At 43.7% G+C, this 24389-nt stretch overlaps 1 protein-coding gene across 1 annotated transcript in view; it reads right to left on the minus strand.

Moving 5' to 3' along the window:
- AXDND1 (axonemal dynein light chain domain containing 1) overlaps positions 1–24389 on the minus strand; it is a 69224-nt gene that overhangs the window by 35174 nt on the left and 9661 nt on the right. The window contains exons 2-7 of the mRNA XM_040408731.1: positions 7293–7471; positions 5263–5363; positions 3155–3251; positions 2144–2229; positions 372–428; positions 158–266 (exon numbers count right to left, since the gene is read on the minus strand). Of these exons, the coding sequence (XP_040264665.1) occupies positions 158–266; positions 372–428; positions 2144–2229; positions 3155–3251; positions 5263–5363; positions 7293–7471 (629 nt within the window). The remainder of the gene's footprint in view (positions 1–157; positions 267–371; positions 429–2143; positions 2230–3154; positions 3252–5262; positions 5364–7292; positions 7472–24389) is intronic.

Below are 24389 nucleotides of genomic sequence, written 5' to 3' on the forward strand. Positions count from 1 at the left end.
GCAATCAATTTGGTCACTATTTAAAAAAAAACTCTTAAAAAATCACACTTTCTTACAGTTTGGTTGCTATGACAAAAGCTCCTCTTCTCCTTTTCACTAGTTTTGCTAAGTCTCCCTGAATATAATACTCTATTATATTCTGGGCCGTTATGTTTACCTGTGTTGGCCCTTCCAGTTGGACATCGTCTTCATCTATACCTGCTTGCTTTAGCATGGCGTCCATCACCTTTGTCAGTTGAATGACTTCTGCTCTCCCGCTTGGTTTCCTACGGTCAAGATAGAGGTCATTATGATATTCTTTTATTTCACCAATTTATAAGCAATTTATCATAGTAGTTGGCAAATGTGCAAAGTACAAGGTATATACTTACATCGAAGGAAATAAGCGGAGCTTCTTTTCATCGTCTTCCAGCAGGGTTGTGTACTTACTATGAAGAAATGATAATAAAGTAAGGTAGAGGTTAAAGGGGTTTCGTGGTACCCAGTGGGTCCCAAAAATCACATTAATTACACAGAATATATCTGCATACACTTAGTGTTACGAAGTTGTGTGCATCGGACTCTCGATGTCACCCATCTGCACCTGAAATACTCCTAATTTAGGCGTATTTCAGAATAGTAAATGACCCCAAAGTTTTTAATGGCAGATTGTTATAAATTTACTTATATGGGATGAAGTATTGTGATTTATAACAATATTATCAGTCACTGAGGAGTTTCATATGAAACTCAAAGGCAGTGTTCATCAAACTTCAATGTGACTGCTAATATTCTGCACCTGAGCTACCACACAACCTCAGTGTGAAGAGAAAAGTGCAGCTTACTTAAAGGGGTTGTGTCACGAAACATATTCTGAATTTCTCAAACCAGCCCCTGCATCTGAACACTTTTGTGATTGCATGTAATTAAAAATTTAGTACAGCCACTGAGTTATTCAATGAATTGTATCTTTATAGCGCCACCTGCTGTTTGTTCTTTTCCTTATTTTTTGTCCGTCTCACTGAGCTGGTCGAAGGTGCTCAGTTTAAATTTTCAGTTGCCCCCAGCCAGGGGCGTAGCTAAAGGCTCATGGGCCCTGGTGCAAGAGTTAGGCTTGGGCCCCCCTTCCCTCAGTGATTTGTGTGTCTTCTTATGCAGCACAAGGGTCTTTGGGCCCATAGCTACGCCCCTGCCCCCAGCCATATGTTCTGTTAGAAACTGTGGCAGTTACAGGGAAAGAGCTGCAGCAGAAAGGACCCCCTCCTTCCCCCGAAAATCTAGCAGAGCAATTAGAGCTGTGAATCTGGACCAATGTGAGGTACAGGGCTGGTTCTAGCTTTGTTAGACAGGTATTGTCATCTACTATATGATGTCTGATTTTCATTTTTAACATCAATGCATAACCCCTTTAACTGATTGATATGAAACACCCTCATCCTCTTCACAATGAAGTTCTGCAGCAGCTGGAACCCAAGTGTATAGCACACACTGCAGCGGCAACCTTTTCTTAAAGGGGATTAAGAAAGTTTAAAAAATGATTCTATAAAATGTGATAAAAAAAAAAAAATAATAACCAACACTCCCCGATCTTTGTTTATTTTGTTGCAGTGATGACATCACTTACATCTATGTGACCACTGCAGCCAATCACTGGCCACGGTGGTGATACTTGCATACACAACATGAGACTGCTGGATATAAGTGATGTCATCACTGCAGAACCAGTAAAGACCCGACGCAGCAGGGAATTTCAGAAGGGAGTATTGGTTATTTGGTTAATTATTCATTTTCTCATATTTCCTACTGTTAGGATTTTTTTAAATTTAATTTCAAATCTCTTTCATCTTCCGTATTACAGTATTTGTCAGCAAACTATATGCTGTTTCATAACCATCTATATAGTCTGCACTCTGCATCCTGTTTCAAATCTACATTGCTGCACAAACAGTTCAATTGATTTGAGCTTGAGATTCCCTGATCTGCCATGCATTATATTCTGGTTGGTTTTGCAGTTAATCAGTCCACATTAGACTCCATGATAACAGAAGGTTGTAAGCTCTTATTAGCAGGGCCCTCACTCCTCTTGTTTTAATTGCTGACTTGTTTATTACTATTTAATGTCTGATTGTGTTTGTCCCCTCCGGTCATAAAGCGTTCAACTCACTCTTCATAATACTCAAGTCCCAAAACACCTTTATTCTTCACAATGTAAAACTCGTTTGGAATAAGGCTTTCTTCGATGCTTCGTTCCTAGAATAATAATGTTCCCAATTAGTATATTGTAAAAAACCCATAAATGTTTGCATTCAGTCCCAGTAGGCATCACTAGTAGCTGCTTTAGTAATGGCAGAGAAGCTGCAAATTCTACTAATTATGTGTGAAGGGAAATAGGTCTATAACAGAGCTCTGGTCCCCAATAAAATATATTAAAATGTGTCATATTCTAACTCTAACAACGGTGCCAGATGGTATGAAGCTGGTCATACCAGGTCGTCTGGCCAACAGCTACCGCTCCTGACCCACCATACACAAGCACACTGTGCCTGGCAGAGGGCAGTAAGCCACTAACAGACCATTCTGGCGGTGGCAGGGGTGGACTGGAAACTTAAAGTGGCCCCATGTCCCATGTTGTAGTTCAGGGTCCAGATTTTTTAAAATTTTTTTTTTGGGGGGCAGTGGGGGCAACACAAGTAAGCAGGGCCAACAGATGTAGGCAGGGGCAAAAATACTGTAGTGCAACACAAAATACTGCCCCAGCAGAACCAAATTTCACAGTGCAACACAAAATACTGCTGCCCCAGCCACAGTATTCAACTGTATTACTGTCCTGAGGACGGCGATACAGTTGAATTCAGGAGGGCACCTGGTCATCCGCCGGGGGCTCCTTGCTTTAATTAATGCTGAGAGTACCGGATCATTTTGTACCCAGCTGATGGCAGTGAGGAGGGCTCGGGTGGCCCTCTTGGCATTGGCCCATAAGGAACTTTCCCTGTAGGGTCTATGGCCAGTCCGCCCCTGGGCGGTGGCTTATCTCTACTGAGAAGAAAAGGACTAGGTATGTTAAAATGCAACTGCTCGATCCTTATCACCACCAACATCTGCAGTCAGCGTGCTCACTTCAGTGCTGTCAGGTGAAACCAGTGCTTTTGTAGGTCAAGTGCGGGAGAAGACGTACCATTGTCCTTGGTGTCTTATCACTTCGGCTTGTTGACTGTGTAACTGTTGTGTTCTTTTTCTCCACCGCTAAAGCATCACAGAGGAATGAAATGTCCCTGGAATATCAAGATAAAAGCTTTATTGCTTCAATGTGTCATAATTTCACCCAAGGCTAGGATCACCTCTGCGGTTGAGGTTCCATTAGCCTCTATTGTGGATTCCAGCAAAAATGCTGAACAGAACACTGCAGCGCTGTCCGGCAGAATAACGGAAATCCAACAGACCCCATTACAGTCCATCGGCTGCCACTGGTGTCCATCATATCATCATCTGACACCTCCATATATATTTTTTCGTGTATTTCTATTCTAAGACCAGAATAGACAACTAAAACATGCTGCAAATGTGAACCTAGCCTTAATCCATCATCACACTGTAGTGTAACATGTTTTCGAAGCCTTAGTCAAAGGCCAAACGATGACTTGTCTCATTGTGACAACCACTTACTATGGATTGACTTGTTATCGAGGGACCAGTTACATAAACCCTCAGTAATTAATAGTTATTATAGTAGAAAGCTCTGGACAGCAGTAGATTTCATCTGCAGCGGCCACAGTCTGACTTATAGAAGGGAGTCCCAAGCGGCACATGGACAACTCCTTTAAAAGCAACCTCCACCATTGCATCCATTTTTCACTAATGAATCTCAAATAACAAAATAAAGCAACTTTTTTCATCTAGAGCTCTTATAATACATCTCCATGGTAACAGACAACAAACAATAATGTTGTCTGATCGGTGACTTGTGAACAAGGCAGAGATAGCAGAGCTGGAGAGGGTTCAGAGGAGGGCAACTAAAGTAATAACTAGAATGGGGGGGACTGAAAGGTGATAAAAATGAGGGTTATTTAGTTTAGAAAAAAGATGGGCGATCTGATAACTATGTATAAATATATCAGGGGTCAGTACAGAGATCTCTCCCATCATCTATTTATCCCCAGGACTGTGACTGTGACGAGGGGACATCCTCTGCGTCTGGAGGAAAGAAGGTTTGTACACAAACATAGAAGAGGATTCTTTACGGTAAGAGCAGTGAGACTATGGAACTCTCTGCCTGATGAGGTGGTGATGGTGAGTACAATAAAGGAATTCAAGAGGGGCCTGGATGTGTTTCTAGAGCGTAATAATATTACAGGCTATAGCTACTAGAGAGGGGTCGTTGATCCAGGGAGTTATTCTGATTGCCTGATTGGAGTCGGGAAGGAATTTTTTCCTCTAAAATGAAGAAAATTGGCTTCTACCTCACTGGGATTAAATTGCGGGATAACAGGCCGAACTGGATGGACAGATGTCTTTTTTCAGCCTTACAAAGTATGTTACTATGATCTGACAGTCTTACTCCTTTTCATCGGTTCCTACTTGCCTGGAGTTGAATATTGATGGCCTATCTCCTCTGGAGAAGTCATCATTTTCAGCTTGGTGGGGGTCCTGCCTCCCAGCACAATCAGCTGTTTGAAGGGGCTGTGGCATCCGGGCGAGTCCTTCAGCCCCTTCGTAGTATAACAAGTACAGCTCCTTACATTGTATAGTAGGGGACAGATGGAAGGGAGCATGACTGCAGAATCAGACTACACAGGGTATGTTTGTAGTCTGTTACTATGAAACCCATAGATCTGCATAGAAGCTGAAGACACTGACAGAAAACAAATATAGCTGACGTCAGCACTTGGCTATATTTCTCAGTCCCACAGACTTCGAATGAGGAGGCAGCCTGCATGCTCGACCACCGCTCCATTCAAACAGGGAACATGGGATCCCCATTCTGTCGATCGGTGGGGGCTGCACCACCACTGATCTAATAGTTATCACCTACCCAATGAAAAAGAGCTAATTGCTTATGAGTGGAATACCCCTGCAGGTCCTCCAAATCTGGGGGCAAGAAGGGTTATGGTGACATGATCAAGAACCAGACAGGTGCTCCAATTTATTTCTGCTAGGCAGCCTCTTCTGTGTATTTCCCTTTTTGTTGTACGTATATTATATGAAGATTTTTGTTGTCGATAAGCAAAAAATAAAAGGAAAAATGCTAAAACGGATATACATTATTTTACAGGACAGCTGTCTTACCTCCCTGCCCCCGTCAAACAAACAGGCTGGTCAGTCAGGTGCTTAAATCTATTTCTGCGAAAAGGATGATGCCAGACCTGATCCGTGGCACGGAGGTAACCCTAAAACAAAGACAAATCAGCTTTCATTTTACCTAGCCCACAGTGTATCAGGCAATCTGACAACAGTTAAATAATAAAATATTTAATAATGTAATATATAAAAATATAAACACAATAGACAAGTAGGTTTCCACTCACGCACTGTTGGAGAGTATACCCCATGACATGAATCTATCTGAAGGTATCTCCAATCCCGGCTGTTGTAGCAGGGTCTCAGCTGCTCCCGGTCCCTTACCATCCCTCCACTCTTATTGTACGGCATGGGTGGAAATTACCCACAGCCCACTCCATACTATTACACCACAGGATTGGGGTTCAACACACTTTGTACAAAAAGAATTGTTCCATCTTGTAAGATCCCGAAGCTCAGATACAGTGAGGGACACCTTGTGATCATAGTCATCAAGAAAAAACAGAAAGTGGCATTGTCCCTTACTGTATTAGGCCTCATGCACACCACCGTATTTTTTACGTATAGCCCACTGACCGTTCATTTCTATGGGGCCATGCGCGCATCTGTATTTTTTGTGTATTCATGTGGGTGGTCCACACGTTATAGAACATGTCCTATTCTGCATCGGGGATGAGAATAGTCATTTCTAGTGATGGGAGTGACAAAAATGCAGGGTGCACATGGAAGGAAGGTGTACGTATCCACATCCGTACGCCGTTTCCGCTGTCCTGCAAAAAAGATAGAACATGTCTAGAGGTGAGCGAAGTATTTAAAAATTCGATTTGGCGGCTTCGAAGAATCTTACAAAAAATTAACTTCATGACGAATTACTTCGTCACAAAGCAAACTTCTTTGTAAGTGGTGGGTGCAATGACAAGGGAGGGTGATTGCACCGCTCTCCATCATTGCACCCCTCAGATGCCGCGTTCATCACTGATCGTGGAATCTGATACAAATAACACAGTGTAAAATTTTTACAAAGGCAAAAAAAAAAAATCATCGTCATCCATTTGCTCGCGACGGGTCGGCCGCTGCCATCTTGATGAAGATCTGGTGTGAAATCTCACGTGGCCCATGGTGACATCATATGCACCGATTTTGTGTGAGATCTTCAAGCGAGATGGTGATGGCCCGTCGTGAGCAAATGGATGAGGTAAAAGTATGATTTTTATTATATATTTTTTCACACTATTTCAGGTAAAATTGATTCGCTACCACGAAGCATGAGGAAATTCAGCTTCACGGCAAATCAAATTTATCCTGAAATTCGGATCAAAGACCACCTCATGGACTTACATTCGCTCAACACTAAACATGTCCTATTCTTGTCCATCTTGCAGAAAAGAATATGCATTTTTAACATAGGGCAGGACATGCAGAACAGGAAAATGCGGAACGCACACGGCCAATATCTATGTTTTCCAGATCGTGTAAGGGTACTTTCACACTAGTGTTTTTCTTTTCCGGCATAGAGTTCCGTCCTAGGGGCTCAATACCGGAAAAGAACTGATCAGGCATATCCCCATGCATTCTGAATGGAGAGCATTCCATTCAGGATGCATCAGGATGTCTTCAGTTCAGTCATCAGGCTACGGCTTTATCTCCCGCCAAAAAAGACTTGCCTGAATGCCGGATCGGTTTTGCCGGATGACACCGTAGGAATGTATTAGTGACGGATCCGTATTGTATTAGTGCCGGATTCAAAATACCGGAATGCCGGATCCGTCCTTCCGGTCTGCAAATGCCGGATCCGTTTTGCCGGATGACACCAGAAAGACGGATCCGGCATTTCAATACATTTTTCTGACTGATCAGGCATTTTTCAGACTGATCAGGATCCTGATCAGTCTTACAAATGCCATCAGTTGGCATACGTTTTGCCGGATCCGGCAGGCAGTTCTGGGCGACGAAACTGCTTGCCGGATCACTCTGCCACAAGTGTGAAAGTAGCCTAACATACATACGCCTCTATGCACCTTTGCATCTTTAAGATGTCTAGTTTTCTTCACTTGACCCAGTTCAGGCTTCTCAATCCCTCGTGCAGTTGAAGTAAGAATTTGAAGGATTTCATCTGGTATAAAGTCACTCTGTTCACACGTAGAAAAGGGCTGAAGTCGTTCCAGAGCGTTGTGTTTGTCCTGAACATGCACTAAATCTAGGCAAAAACACAACAGAGACAGGTTAGAAGATATGTAAAGGGGATGTCCCTCAAAAATTATTCTCCATTTTTCATGCCATCACCTGGGTATGAATAATTTTGTAATTGGATGGAATAAAAAAAAATGTGTACAGCTACTGAGTTATTCAATAAATTCTGTCTGTACAGCGCCACCTGCTGTTTGTTCTTTTCCTTATTTTTCTGTCCACCTTGCTGAGGTGGTCGCACACGTTCAGTTCCATCCTTCAACTGCCGCAAGTTGTATCTAATGTTATAAGATGTGACGAAAGGGCATTCTCTCTAATCTGTCACAGGGAGAAAGCTGCAGCAGAAGGGACACACACCCCTGGGCTTTTTTTTCCGTTTCATGTTTGTGGTCCGTATGCGGAACTATTCATTTCAATGGTTACGCAAAAATGAATATACTCCATATACATTCCGTTTCTGTATTTCCGTTCCGCTGAAAGATAGAACTTGTACTATTTTTGACCGCAAATAACGATCCGTGGCTCCACAAAAGTCAATGGGTCCGCAAAAAAAAAAACGGAATGCATCCGTATGTCTCCCGTATTGGTTCCGTTTTTGAGAAATCATCTATTGAAGATGTTATGCCCAGCCCAATTTTTCTATGTACTTACTGTTTAAACCTTATTATGCTTCTGTTTCCGATCCGCAAAAAACGGATCACAAACGGAAACCAAACGGCAAACAAAAAAATGGTATAACGGATCCGTGAAAAACGGACCGCAAAATACTGAAAAAGTCATACAGTCGTGTGCAAGAGGCCTTATAAAGAGATTGTCATGTACTGTATGATGGCAGTTTTTTTATTTTGTACATCAATCATAGGATAATCCCTTTAAAGGGGTATTACCATCTATCTCAGTCATTCATGGCTGAGATTGGAATAGCCATCCTATGTGGTGGCCGGAAATTTGGAAGCACTCTTTTCATAGCTCCTATTCACTCCCATTTGCTCGAATGGTTCCATAACTCCAGCAAAATGTTGCGTCACTTTCTTGAATTCACCTGACCATTTTGTTAAAAGCTTGTAGTGAACCGCTCCAGTAAGAGACGATGAGTCCTGATATTCAGGATTCGCCTCCCCATAACAGTCAGTGGCGGGGGCAGCAAAGTCCTCGCGAATATCAAAATTTAAGGGTCCTGCAAAATCTGTACTGATCTGGCAACGTCTTCATGTGGATTTGTTGCAGATTTTGCTGCCGATTTTGTGCAAAATCCTCGACATTTTTTTTTCCAGCAGTGTGCATGAGATTGGCTAGTACTGTAAAGTGTGCGCGTCCACAACGGGTAAACTGCGGTTGCTGCAGGCGGTTTCAGACCTATTCAACTTGAATGGGTCCGTGATCTGTCCGCACTGCAAAAAAACAGAACATGTTCTATTTTTCGGGGTGCGGAGGCACGGAGAGAAACCCCACGGAAGAATGGGTCAACATCCGTCATGCGGTGCACAAACGGCCAGGGCCCAAATATTGCGGACTCGCTGTTTGCGGGCCACAAGACGGGCACGGCTGACACACATCAGCCCTTAAAGAGGTGTTATGGTATGTATGTTTTATTATATGCAAATGAGCCTTTAGGAGCAACAGGGGCGTTGTCATTACACCTAGAGGCTCTGCTCTCTCTGCAACTATTGCGTCCTCTGCACTTTGATTGACAGGGCCAGGGGTTATGACATTTTTACTGCCTGGTCCTGTCAATCAAAGTGCAGAGGGTGCAGCAGTTGCAGAGAGAGCAGAGCCTCTAGGTGTAACGACAACGCCCCCGTTGCTCCTAGAGGCTCATTTGCATATATTATAACATCCCTTTTCTCAGTAATGCAGACACATATGACCATGGAACCAACACAGATGCCTTCAGCTGCCGAGCGCACATGTAACAGCCGGTGTCATATACAGTACAGCTTTTTGGAGCCAAAGCCAGAAGAGGATCCAGCAGGAAGGAGAAGTAGAAGTCCTTCCTTTATATTTCTCATTCCCTTTCAAGGCTTTGACTCAAATAACGGAATTAAAAATTGCCACAAAACACCCGGGTCATAAACAATGGCTTTTAGGAAACAAAAGTTGATTTTTTTTTTTAACATACTCCAAGTTTGTTTGCATGCAGAAAATTCACATGAAATCCACACCAAAATTGCATAAAAATGCACATAAGGCCTCATGCACACGAACGTATTTTGTTTCCGTGTCCGTTCCGTTTTTTTTTTTGCAGATAGGATGCGGACCCATTTATTTCATCCGTGTGTCTGTTCCGTAGCCCCGCAAAAAAGATATGACATGTCCTATTCTTGTCCGTTTTGCGGGCAAGGATAGGCATTGTTACAATGGATCCGCAAAAAAAAAAAAAACGGATGCCATACGGACATCATCTGTTTTTTTTTTTGCAGGTCCGCAATTTGCGGACCGCAAAACACATACGGTCGTGTGCATGTAGCCTAAATCTGCACCATTTATTTACCCTTTTTTTGGGGGGCCTTTTTATGTGTTTTTTTTTATTGCAGATGTTTTGATATTTTAACAACTCCATTCAAATCTGTCTTCTGCAAAATGAACATAACGCATGCCGAGAGCACAGGGAGGACTGCGGACTGCTGACCAATTGAAGTCAATGGGTCTGCCAAAAAAAATGCAGACGGCCCACTGCGTCCACGGTTTGTAGACAGCACAATTCTTAGGGTCGTGTGTATGAGGCCTCATCAGTTCTAGCGGTTGGTGGAAGAACGTACTTAATAAGGCTGGAAACACACGTGCAGGTTATGATGCAGCTTTTTGAGCCGGTGACAGAAGTGGATCCAGTAAGGCCTAGTTCACACGAACGTGTGTGATCCGTGGCCGTATTGTGGGCCGCAATACATGGCCACAGTTCCGTGTGCATTCCGCATCACGGATGCGGACCCATTCACTTCAATGGGTACGCAAATCCGGAATTGCGGAACGGCCGCACGGAACGGGACCCCTCGGAAGCACTACGGAGTGCTTCCGTGGGGTTGCGTCCCGTACTTCCGTTCCGCAAAAAGATAGAACATGTCCTATCTTTTTGCGGAACGGGCGGATCGCGGACCCATTAAAGTGAATGGGTCCGCGATCCGATGCGGCTGACCTACGGCCGGCGATCGTGCATTGCACACGTGTGAACTCGGCCTAAGAAGGAGAAATCCCTCTAATATGTATCCTATTACTTTTGAACTCACTCCTGGCTTTCTCTCAAAAACTGCCTGTGTGAATTCAGCCTCGTGTACCAGCCGTGCCCAATTTTTCTCACTCGCATCAACGGAAGGGAACATCAGCGACAAGAATAGGACGTGCGGTGAGTTTTGAAGAACTGGAACACGGGGGCCATTAAAAAAAAATATGTTGTGCATGGCCTCACTAAATTGTATGGGGAAGTGGTGTGCTATCAATTTTAAAAATTGTCAGAACGTGAAAAAAGAACCCGACTGTGTGCATGAGGCCATATACAAGCCTCAGCTACCACGCAGGGTACATGCACACAGCAGTGTCGTTTATGCAGATTTTCATGCGTTTCTGCACTACTGTAAATCCGCCCCGAAATCTGTACGTGTTCGGGTCCATTCACACGTCCGTAAGTGTTCTGCGGATCCGCAAAGCACGGACACTGGCAATGTGCATCCCGCAATTTGCGGCCCGCACATCGCCGGCACTATAATAGAAAATGCCTAATCTTGTCTGCTATTGCGGACAAGAATAGGACATGTTCTATTTTTTTTTCAGAAACAGAAGCACGGATGCGGAAGTGCGGATCCACAAAGGCGGATGCGGACAGCACATTCCGGCCTCATTGAAAATAAATGGGTCTGCAGGATGCGGACCCATTTTGCGGACGTGTGAATGGACCCTTACTTGTGGATTTTGCCGCAGATCCGCCCCACATCTCACACGTTGCATAGCAAAGGATGAATCCTGCACAAACCATTAACACGCTGTGGATTTAAAATCCGCACTGAAAACGTCCGTGCTGTGTAGATGAGACTTTGCTAATCTCTTCCACTTAGGGCTCATGCACAAGATCCGGCCGAAAATTGCAGATCCGGAAAACACGGATACCGCCCCCCCCCCCCCCCTAACAGAACAGTCCTATCCTTCCCCATAATGAGGACAATAATAGGACATGTTCTATTTTTTGCGGAGCGGCCATGCGGACACGGAATGGAGACGGAATGGACACTGAAAAAAATACGTTTGTGAGCATGAGCCCTTAGCTGGTACTGTATTACACCACGGATTTTCCAAATGAAAACCCGCCTGTAATAAGCATCATGGGTCTAAGGGTGGTCCGTTCAGTGCGTTCCAAATCAATATCTGCATGAAATGTGTGTCAGAGCCAACAAGCCACTGTTTCTAATAGGAATCTGGGCTGCCGTTCGCAGAGCCGCAGTTTTCTTTCACAGAGATTCGAACATATGTGAGCTGCCATCTTTTTTCACAAGTCCGGCGAGGCACAGGTAAGCCCTTTCCTGTGTCGGGAGCCGGTCTGAAAACAAGTGCGGTCAGCGGGAGCAGGCAGATCCGAGAACAGCCCGATGAAGGCCCCCGGCGGCTGTTCTCGGATCTGCCTGCTCCCGCTGACCGCACTTGTTTTCAGACCAGCTCCCGACACAGGAAAGGGCTTACCTGTGCCTCGCCGGACTTGTGAAAAAAGATGGCAGCTCACATATGTTTGCGGGCGAACAATGTGAACTGGCCATCACTGATCATGACTTGACACGTCTCTCGTTGTCGTGGAATCCACAGGAAACCTGTGCAGAAATCGTGGCTGGGTAGCTGCGCACAGATTGGCCCCAGTGAATGGTCTGCTACACCACAAACTGCAAATCCGTGGGAGAACCCAATGACTGACTCCGTTGATTGAAAGTGGCGCGGTTAGATGCAGAGACAATTTGACCCCTTCCTGACGCCCAATGTAAATATACGTCAGATATTTAAAGATGGCGCCCACTCGCAAGCGCCATACCCGCCGGGTGTCTGCTATTTTAAACAGCAGACACCTGGGGCTAATGTATGCGATCGGCAATAACGTCAATCGCACACATTTAACCTCCATGGAATCTGGGAGCTAGAAAACCCGGCTGTGCAACGGCTCCCCCTAGCGGGGATCAGGGGAGCCGGATGGTGAGCGCGGCAGCCTTGGTCCTCCTGAATGAGCCGATGCTGCCACACATTAGTTCCTATGAAGCCTCCAGGGCTCCAGAACAACATAGTGTAATCCCCATAGACTCCAACACTAATGCACTGGAGTCTATGAGAAAAGCAATCTAATGATTGCTTGTTCAAGTTCCCTAGCGGAACTCTAAAAAAGTGTAAAAAAAAAAATAATAGTTTTTTTAAATATTAAAAAATAAAATAAAAATTTTAATCACTGAACAATTAAAATTAAAATACACAAACAAATAAAAAAATAAACATCATGGGCAGACACCAGTACTATTAAAATATAAAAATGTTTATCCCAGGCATAATGGAAAAAAGATAAAAATTTTGTCATTTTGTCATTTCACCTCCCTCCAAAAATGTAATAAAAAGTGATCAAAAAGTCACACATACCCCAAAACATCAATGAAAAGTACAGATCGCCCCGCAACAAATGAGCCCTCGCACAGCTCCGTACACATAACAATAAAAAAGGCTTAATATGGCGATGCAAAGAAAAAAGTGTTTTTTTACCAAAGTTTTCATTTTTTCCCTCAAGTATTAAAACACAAGACAAACTATATAAATGTGGCATCGCTGTAATCGTACTGACCGGAGAATGGAAATAATGAGTCAGTTTTATTGCCTAAAAAATGCTGTAAAAACAAAAGCCATAAAACAGTGGAGGAAATGTGTGTTTTTTGTTTTTTTTATAATTCCACCCATTTGGAATTCCTTTTCTAGCATCCCACTACATTGTATGCAACCGTAAGTGGTGACATTGGAAAATACAACCCACAAAAAACAAGCCCCCCCATATGGCTATGTGAGCGGAAAAATAAAAAAGTTATAGCTTCGGGAAGGCAGAGAGCAAAAAACGAAAATGAAAACAAAAAATGGCCCTTACTGAAGGGGTTAATTATGTAAAACAAAACAAAAAAAAACACACACAAATTTGGCTTCGTCTCCATCATGGCCCCCAGCCCAGCTCCACACACAATGACACAGTGACTGTACCTGCTCTCTGTCCCGGGGGAAGGGGCCCCACAGATAGTGGAGGGCCCTCAGACACTGACATGACTGCACACAGCTCCCGGGTCACGTCCTAGGACATTACACCCAGATTCCTGCACACAGATCACTGACAGTCCCTGCTCAGACGCCTAGGGGTCTCCATGACAACGCTCCGCCCGGTTGTCATAGCCACCACAGCAGACGGCTCACTAACAGGAAGAAGTTCACACTGCACGCCGGATCCGTCTGTTTTAACCCTCGGAGCCATTCTCCTTTCATGTATTACGGAGGGTCAAATACAGGAACACATTATACAGACATCTGTACCGGAGAAAAACAGGAGCGCTCCGAAACCTAGTGCAAGCGCGCCACCTGCAGGCAGAAATAACTATGTTCACTATATTCTAGAGCTCATAGAGCTCCCCCTGCTGGTCACAATATGACAGTATCTGTATGTTAATCTTTTACGTGATGATCGTGCTCCATCTGGTGGCAACATAATAAAATACACAGGTGATCGATCTATCTAATCTATTAAAGGGCTTCTGTCACCCCCAAAACACTTTATTTTTTTTGAGCTTGTTAAAATCCTTATTTAACCACCTCAGCCCCCAGTGCTTAAACACCCTGAAAGACCAGGCCACTTTTTACACTTCTGACCTACACTACTTTCACCGTTTATTGCTCGGTCATGCAACTTACCACCCAAATGAATTTTACCTCCTTTTCTTCTCACTAATAGAGCTTTCATTTGGTGGTATTTCATTGCTGCTGACATTTTTACTTTTTTTGTTATTAATCGAAATTTAACGATTTTTTTTGCAAAAAAATGACATTTTTCACTTTCAGTTGTAAAATTTTGCAAAAAAAACGACATCCATATATAAATTTTGCTCTAAATTTATTGTTCTACATGTCTTTGATAAAAAAAAAATGTTTGGGTAAAAAAAAAATGGTTTGGGTAAAAGTTATAGCGTTTACAAACTATGGTACAAAAATGTGAATTTCCGCTTTTTGAAGCAGCTCTGACTTTCTGAGCACCTGTCATGTTTCCTGAGGTTCTACAATGCCCAGACAGTACAAACACCCCACAAATGACCCCATTTCGGAAAGTACACACCCTAAGGTATTCACTGATGGGCATAGTGAGTTCATAGAACTTTTTATTTTTTGTCACAAGTTAGCGGAAAATGATGATTTTTTTTTTTTCTTACAAAGTCTCATATTCCACTAACTTGTGACAAAAAATAAAAACTTCCATGAACTCACTATGCCCATCAGCGAATACCTTGGGGTCTCTTCTTTCCAAAATGGGGTCACTTGTGGGGTAGTTATACTGCCCTGGCATTCTAGGGGCCCAAATGTGTGGTAAGGAGTTTGAAATCAAATTCTGAAAAAAATGACGAGTGAAATCCGAAAGGTGCTCTTTGGAATATGGGCCCCTTTGCCCACCTAGGCTGCAAAAAAGTGTCACACATCTGGTATCTCTGTATTCAGGAGAAGTTGGGGAATGTGTTTTGAGGTGTCATTTTACATATACCCATGCTGGGTGAGATAAATATCTTGGTCAAATGCCAACTTTGTATAAAAAAATGGGAAAAGTTGTCTTTTGCCAAGATATTTCTCTCACCCAGCACGGGTATATGTAAAATGACACCCCAAAACACATTTCCCACCTTCTCCTGAGTACGGAGATACCAGATGTGTGACACTTTTTTGCAGCCTAGGTGGGCAAAGGGGCCCATATTCCAAAGAGCACCTTTCGGATTTCACTCGTCATTTTTTACAGAATTTGATTTCAAACTCCTTACCACACATTTGGGCCCCTAGAATGCCAGGGCAGTATAACTACCCCATAAGTGACCCCATTTTGGAAAGAAGAGACCCCAAGGTATTCGCTGATGGGCATAGTGAGTTTATGGAAGTTTTTATTTTTTGTCACAAGTTAGTGGAATATGAGACTTTGTAAGAAAAAAAAAAAAAATAATCATAATTTTCCACTAACTTGTGACATAAAAAAAAAAAAAATTCTAGGAACTCGCCATGCCCCTCACGGAATACCTTGGGGTGTCTTCTTTCCAAAATGGGGTCACTTGTGGGGTAGTTATACTGCCCTGGCATTTTCCAGGGGCCCTAATGTGTGGTAAGTAGGTAAATGACCAGTGAAATCCGAAAGGTGCTCTTTGGAATGTGGGCCCCTTTGCCCACCTAGGCTGCAAAAAAGTGTCACACATGTGGTATCGCCGTATTCAGGAGACGTTGGGGAATGTGTTTTGGGGTGTCATTTTACATATACCCATGCTGGGTGAGAGAAATATCTTGGCAAAAGACAACTTTTCCCATTTTTTTATACAAAGTTGGCATTTGACCAAGATATTTATCTCACCCAGCATGGGTATATATAAATGACACCCCAAAACACATTCCCCACCTTCTCCTGAGTACGGCGATACCAGATGTGTGACACTTTTTTGCAGCCTAGGTGGGCAAAGGTGCCCATATTCCTTTTAGGAGGGCATTTTTAGACATTTGGATACCAGACTTCTTCTCACGCTTTGGGGCCCCTAGAATGCCAGGGCAGTATAAATACCCCACATGTGACACCATTTTGGAAAGAAGACACCCCAAGGTATTCAATGAGGGGCATGGCGAGTTCATAGAAATTTTTTTTTTTTGGCACAAGTTAGCGGAAATTGATATTTTTAATTTTTTTCTCACAAAGTCTCCCGTTCCGCTAACTTGGGACAAAAATTTCAATCTTTCATGGACTCAATATGCCCCTCACGGAATACCTGGGGGTGTCTTCTTTCCGAAATGGGGTCACATGTGGGGTATTTATACTGCCCTGGCATTCTAGGGGCCCTAAAGCGTGAGAAGAAGTCTGGAATATAAATGTCTAAAAAATTTTACGCATTTGGATTCCGTGAGGGGTATGGTGACTTCATGTGAGATTTTATTTTTTGACACAAGTTAGTGGAATATGAGACTTTGTAAGAAAAAAAAAATAAAATTCCGCTAACTTGGGCCAAAAAAATGTCTGAATGGAGCCTTACAGAGGGGTGATCAATGACAGGGGGGGTGATCAATGACAGCGGGGTGATCAATGACAGGGGGGTGATCAGGGAGTCTATATGGGGTGATCACCACAGTCATTGATCACGCCCCTGTAAGGCTTCATTCAGACGTCCGTATGCGTTTTGCGGATCCGATCCATCTATCAGTGCATCCGTAAAAATCATGCGGACATCTGAATGGAGCTTTACAGGGGGGTAATCAATGACAGGGGGGTAATCAATGACAGGGGTGTAATCAATGACAGGGGGGTGATCAGGGAGTCTATATGGGGTGATAACCACAGTCATTGATCATGCCCCTGTAAGGCTTCATTCAGACGTCCGGATGCGTTTTGCGGATCCGATCCATCTATCAGTGCATCCGTAAAAATCATGCGGACATCTGAATGGAGCTTTACAGGGGGGTAATCAATGACAGGGGTGTAATCAATGACAGGGGGGTGATCAGGGAGTCTATATGGGGTGAAGAGTTGTTGCGATACCAAATTTTTGATTCGGTTTCGATACCATGAAAAAGTATTGCGATACTCGATACCATTCGATACCACGCGAAAAAAATAAACAAAAAAAGCCACGTGCATTCCTCATTTTTAAAAATGGCGAATCGCGCAGTTTTTATTTTATTTTTTCTGTTCCGGCATTCTCCACCTAGATTTTTTTTTTATATTTTAATAGTTTGGACTTTTCTGACGTGGCGATGTAATATGTTTATTTATATATTTTATATGTGAAATTGGGAAAAGGGGGGTGATTTTTCACTTTTTATTTAATAACTATTTCCCCCCTTAGGGGCTAGAACCTGGGATCTTTCATCCCTTTTCCTATTCACCCTGATAGATCTCTATCAGGGTGAATAGGACTCCACACTGTCCCTGCTGCTCTGTGCTTTGTGCACACAGCATCAGGGATGTTACCATGGCAACCAGGGCTTCTGTAGCGTCTTGGCTGCCATGGTAACCGATCGGAGCCCCAGGCTTACACAGCTGGGGCTCCGATCAGAAGCTGCCACTGCACCACCAATGAGGGGGAGTGGAGAGGTCCCTGTGGCCACTGCCACCAATGATTTTAATACTGGAGGGTTGAGAGGGGCCGGCGCACTGTGCCACCAATGATTTTAATGGGATGGGGGGATTGAGGGGGGGGGGGGGCACACTGCACCATCAATGATTTTACCCCTTTATACAGGAGGCGGGTACTAGCAGATCAGCGGCAGTTAACTGCCGCTGATCGCAGCTCCCTGTCAGGGGCAGGGTGCCGGCAATGCGATTCTGCTGCCGGCACCCGCCTCCTGTATGTGTTAAAGACTGACTACTGTATATGAGTCCAGACTTTCACTATTAGGCCACACAGAGCGGCGCCCAGCGATGTCTCAGCACTCACCATTTAGTCCTGGGCGCCGCTCCGTTCGCCCGCAGTGCCCCATTACTGTCTCCTCTCCTGCTCCACATGCTGCTGATTACTATCGGAGCGATGGGAGGAGACATCAGCTTCACTAGTGGGCGTTCCTTCTCCCTGGCTGTAGCGCTGTCCAATCGCAGCGCAGGGAAAAGGAACGCCCACTAGTGAAGCTGATGTCTCCTCCCATCGCTCCGATAGTAATCCTATCATTGGTGGCGCAGTGCGCCCGCCCCTCTCTTCTCATTGCCGCCCCTCCTCCACCCCCTCTCTTCTCATTGCCGCCCCTCCTCCGCCCCTCTCTTCTCATTGGTGGCAGCGGCAGCAGCACAGGGGGAGGGAGGACTGCTTCCTTCTCCCCGTGCTGCTGAGAGAGAACATGAGCGCGCCGATAGCAGCGCGCTCATGTTCAGAGATACTAGACTGCGCAGAAGCGCAGCCCAGTATCGAAAAAACGGAAATCCCGGTATCGTATCGATACCGGGACAAAAGTATCGATTGGGTATCGAAATTTCGATACCCGCAACAACCCTAGGGGTGATAACCACAGTCATTGATCATGCCCCTGTAAGGCTTCATTCAGACGTCCGGATGCGTTTTGCGGATCCGATCCATCTATCAGTGCATCCGTAAAAATCATGCGGACATCTGAATGGAGCTTTACAGGGGGGTAATCAATGACAGGGGTGTAATCAATGACAGGGGGGTGATCAGGGAGTCTATATGGGGTGATAACCACAGTCATTGATCACGCCCCTGTAAGGCTTCATTCAGACGTCCGGATGCGTTTTGCGGATCCGATCCATCTATCAGTGGATCCGTAAAAATCATGCGGACATCTGAATGGAGCTTTACAGGGGGTTGATCAATGACAGGGGTGTAATCAATGACAGGGGGGTGATCAGGGAGTCTATATGGGGTGATCAGGGGCTAATAAGGGGTAATAAGTGACGGGGGGGGGGGTGTAGTGTAGTGTAGTGGTGATTGGTGGGACTTTACTGAGCTACCTGTGTCCTCTGGTGGTCGATCCAAACAAAGGGGACCACCAGAGGACCAGGTAGCAGGTATATTAGACGCTGTTATCAAAACAGCGTCTAATATACCTGTTAGGGGTTAAAAAAAACACATCTCCAGCCTGCCAGCGAACGATCGCCGCTGGCAGGCTGGAGATCAACTCTCTTACCTTCCGTTCCTGTGAGCGCGCGCGCCTGTGTGCGCGCGTTCACAGGAAATCCCGGCTCACGCGAGATGACGCGTATATGCGTCGCTGAGCGCAGGGCTGCCACCTCCGGAACGCGAATCTGCGTACAGCGGTCCGGAGGTGGTTAACGACTATTTCCTATATAGGGATCTTATCTTTGTCTGTGGCTTTGTTTCCATAAAAATCGATCTTTTAAAATATGCAAATCACTTCACTACCAGCAAGTAGGGCGTCTACTTGCTGGTAGCTGCCGCAAAAAAAACGCCACTGAGGGGGTGCTGAGGAGACGAGCGTCCTTCTCTCAGAGCGCCTGCGCCGAATGAAGACAGGCGCAGGATTTGAAATGCTGACAGGGCCAGCCGGAGGAGGAGATCGCGGCTGGCCCTGTCAATCAACAGGAGGAGGGGGCGGTTTTTTTGCGGCAGCTACCAGCAAGTAGACGCCCTACTTGCTGGTAGTGAAGTGATTTGCATATTTTAAAAGATCGATTTTTATGGAAACTAAGCCACAGACAAAGATAAGATCCCTATATAGGAAATAGTCGTTAAATAAGGATTTTAACAAGCCCCAAAAAAATAAAGTGTTTTGGGGGTGACAGAAGCCCTTTAAGCTCTTCTATCTATCTATCTATCTATCTATCTATCTATCTATCTATCTATCTATCTATCTATCTATCTATCTATCTATCTTATATCTATAAATCTATCTAATCATCTTCTTCTATCTGTTTCCTGAGGCGATGTGAGGTAATTCAACAAACTTTATTCAGACACAAACAATATAACAAAGGTTATAAACTGTCATATCTATATAGCCTGCAGGTGGCAGTAAACATGTTAACATGTATAACTCCTAACGCTATCTACTGTATATCTGTCTGGCTATCCACATGTGCCAATGGGAAAATATATATATACACACCTAAATACATCATTAGATAATTAATCAGTACAGATTACAATTCCATGAACACACAGTAGTCCATGTCTATACATAATAATTCATAGAGAACCTAAATAATTTTGATAGATTTAGATAAATGTGACACATTTGCATTTATCCCTAATTACCTCTTATTCGGATGTTATCACATTCTCTGTCATCGGTCTCCTTATCACTTTTGTTCATTATACTTACAATTCAGGAGACTTAACCCTTAAACTGCCTTCTTGAAGAAATAACTGTTACATTAGCTGCAGCAGTTGGGTGGGGGGGGGGGGGGGGGGGCATGAGGGTCGTTTCCACCGGCGCAAAATTGCAGGGGGCGCCAGGCAGCAGTCACTTCAATGAGGGCCACGGGACCCTCCATTTTTCCCCATATTTTTTTTTTTTTTTAATAGGCAGGCCATACTAGGGGCACTATAGGGGTGGGGGGCATTATACAAAGGAGGCAATTATTATTACAGTACTACAGAGGGGGCCATAATTATTACTATAATACAGAGGGGCCATCATTATTACTATAATACAGAGGGGGCCATCATTATACTATAATACAGAGGGGCCATCATTATTACAGTACTACAGAGGGGGCCATAATTATTACTATAATACAGAGGGGCCATAATTATTACTATAATATGTTTCCTGAGGCAATCTGAGGTAATTCAACAAACTTTATTCAGACACAAACAATATAACAAAGGTTAACAACTGTCATATCTATATAGCCTGCAGGTGGCAGTAAACATGTTAACATGTATAACTCCTAACATCCTCCCTTTCTTGTGAAATCAAGTAATATATAACATAAGAAGATTGGATACCACAATACATTCCAAAGGTGACAATGTTTTTTATAATGTATCTAGCCTACAAAATCCTTATATCTTGTTGGTGTCCTAATAACCCTAGTTCTAGTACGTCTTGGTGTGGCAGGAGCTTCACATTGTTGCATATGATCATCCATCCCTGTTTCTTCAGGAGTTGTCTCATCTGGAGATGTACCTGGTGTAATCACTTCACTTATTTCAATGTCAGATTTGTCATCTGCAGTCCTCAGAAACTTCCTATTCCTTCTGTACAACTGTCCATTTGCTTCCACTTTATAAGATCGTGGAGCAACTTTCTCCAAACAAATACCTTGTCGCCAAATTTCATCTGTTGACGACGTTGGCAGTCTGATCAGTGATCCTTGAATGCACCATAGCCACTTCAATGTGTTTGATTATCCTCCATGAACTCAGGCGCATGTTCACACTCTGCGTCAATTCGCATAGAATGACCGGGCCAATCCAGACCTGCTCAATTTCAAAAGAACATGATGCATTCGGGTCTCTCTGATACAGAATTATAGAAAACCATCAGTCCTGATTTATGTGAACTTTGTCTGTATTTTTGTATGTTTGTACTTGTTTTTCAGTTTGCTAAGTTTGCCTTTAGTCTGTGCCTTTTTGTTTACTTCCAGTAGGCAATATTAGGATATCCATACCATGTCAGGTTGAAAAATCATGAATCATACCTTTCCAACTAAAATCTTTTTCTGGAGGAGAGTAATTACACAATTTTATATTTTGTATTGTATTATACTTTGTAGCACTGTGGGGTATAGAAACTTTTTGCATGTCACAGGTGAATATGTTTGCACAGGTGTCTTGCGTTGACCGGACTGATTTTGTTGCCGGCCCTGGATACTGAAGTCCCTCCTTGTGGGTGGATACTCCTGAGGTGAGCCTTATTTCAGCCCGGTACACGCCAGACACCTCAGATCATGACTAAGAACAACATCGTTCGAAACGCGTAGATCGTGGGGATAAGTGGGTTCCAGTGTCACTGCCGCTGTATGCACCTGTATTTTGGTGATAAAAATAAAGACCGGGAATTTTTCACTACGTCCTTCTGGTGCCGGAGCTTTCTTTCAATTGTGCGACGACGGCGATGGTTGTATTCGCACTGGCTGACCAATGCTTAGTTCGGGAAGTTCCTTGGCTCCTTTATCATAATATGCCTTTGATTTTTTGCGTCTTTCAGTTAGGTTCTCGACCACTCCTTTTATAACCTTTGGAAACAGCAGTTTCTGAGCAGTCGGAAGTAAAGTCCTGGTCCTTCTTGACATTAGCCGTTGTACAGGACTACTGCTGGTGCCTTCTGATGGGGTATTTCTCCAGTCAAGAACCGCTTTCCAGATATCCTTGTCATCTCGTTTAGCTTTCTTTATGAGTGTTTTTGCTATTTTTACAGTAGCTTCAGCTTTACCGTTGGACTGACTGTGATATGGGGATGATGTAAGATGTTCAAATTCCCACTCTCTACAAAATCGTGCAAACTCTGAGCTGACAAACTGTGGTCCGTTATCTGTAATTACAGAATCAGGGATTCCATGTCTGCTAAAATGTGCTTTGCAACAATCTATAATTGTTTTAGAGGTGGTATCAGAAACTAAATCAATTTCCCAGAAATCTGAATAATAATCAACAATTATTAAGTAATCTTGTCCTGTTAAGGAAAATAAGTCCATGCCTAGTTTGCTCCAGGGTAGAGTGGGCAATTTGTGAGTCATCAGAGGTTCTTTTGTTAGTTTACGCATATACTCATTGCAAGTATTACAGTTCTTTATTGCCTCTATAATCTCTGGGCCCATGTGTGGCCAAAAGATGACATCCTTGGCCTTGCAAAGGCATGCTTTTATTCCTAAGTGGCTAGAATGAGTCCTCGCTATCATTTCTGGGCGCATGTTTTTTGGTATGATGACTCTGTGTCCTTTATACAGAATTCCATTTTGTATGCTTATCTCATCTCTAAAGCCCCAATAGTCCCTGATACAAATCTGTATTTTTTCTTTCTGGTCTGGCCATCCTGTAAGAACAGTAGTTTTTAATGCTTGCAAGACTTCATCTTGTTCTGTGAACTTCTGAATTTGTTGTAGGCGCTGGGGGCTCGTCCGGGATTCATGCTTCATCTATTTCTAGGTGATACTCTCCAAGTAGACACCCGAGTCCTTTGAAAATGTCTCTGTATTCAGTTGTGATCATTTCATAAGAAAAGGGTGAAGTTGTAGTTGTTTGCTGGTCATCATGTAATAATACATTATGTTCTACATTCAGTGTAAGGAGGCCCATTTTCTGACATGTTTCTGCTGAGAGAAGTGGTTTGTGTTTACCTTGGACAACTTGGAATTGCAGTGTATATGTTTTATCTTTATATGTACAATTTAGATTACATTGGCCCATAGGTATCATATAGGTATCATTGTACCATTTTAGTTTGACATTACTCTTCTGTAATGTTGGCTTTCCTTCTTTAACAATTTTGCAATAGTCTTTGTATGTCATAAGGTTGCAGGTGGCCCCACAGTCTAACTGACAGTGTAACCTTTCCCCTGCTTCTCTGTCAGTGCTGAGTTCTAGTGGTACAAACCACTGTGACCCCGGACTGCTTACTGCTCCTATTTGATGAATAATAGTGAATACTGATTCTTCTGAGCTGCTGCTCTTGATCTGTGCAGCCATATGTATTCTGGCATGTGCTTTCTGCCTGCATACTCTAGAAAAATGTTTTTGCTTTTTGCATTTACTGCAGGTTTCTCCATATGCAGGACAGTGGTCTCTGCCCCAGGGGTGGTTGTTTCCACAGTATCTACATCTGATTGTTTTTACTTTGCTTTCTTTCATGGGCTTTTTATATGTTTTAGCAGTATAATGTACAGCTTCGGTTTCACTTTTGCTTTTTTGCATTGCTTGTATTTGCATTTCTGTAAGTTCATGGCTTCTCCACATGTCCATGGCTCTCTGTAGGTTCAGGTCTGGTACTCTGAGCATTCGCTTTCTAGCATTAATGTCTTTTGATCCCAGAACTATTCTGTCTCTGATAAGTTCATCATGTAATACTCCAAACTCACATGTAGCGGCGAGCTGCCTCAGCCTAGTCACATACTGATCTATAGTTTCCAATGGGCCTTGGTTTGTGGTATTGAATATGTACCTCTCATAAATGATGTTACGTGAAGGCATAAAATGGCTCTGTAATGCATCCAGAGTTTTCTCTGTGTCCTGCTTGTCGGCATCAGAGAGTGAGAGGTGCTGATAAATACGCAGACCGTCTCTCCCCATCACTGAGCGCAGTGT

Source organism: Bufo bufo, chromosome 9, assembly GCF_905171765.1.
Source record: "Bufo bufo chromosome 9, aBufBuf1.1, whole genome shotgun sequence".
In the NCBI taxonomy this organism is placed as follows: Eukaryota; Metazoa; Chordata; class Amphibia; order Anura; family Bufonidae; genus Bufo; species Bufo bufo.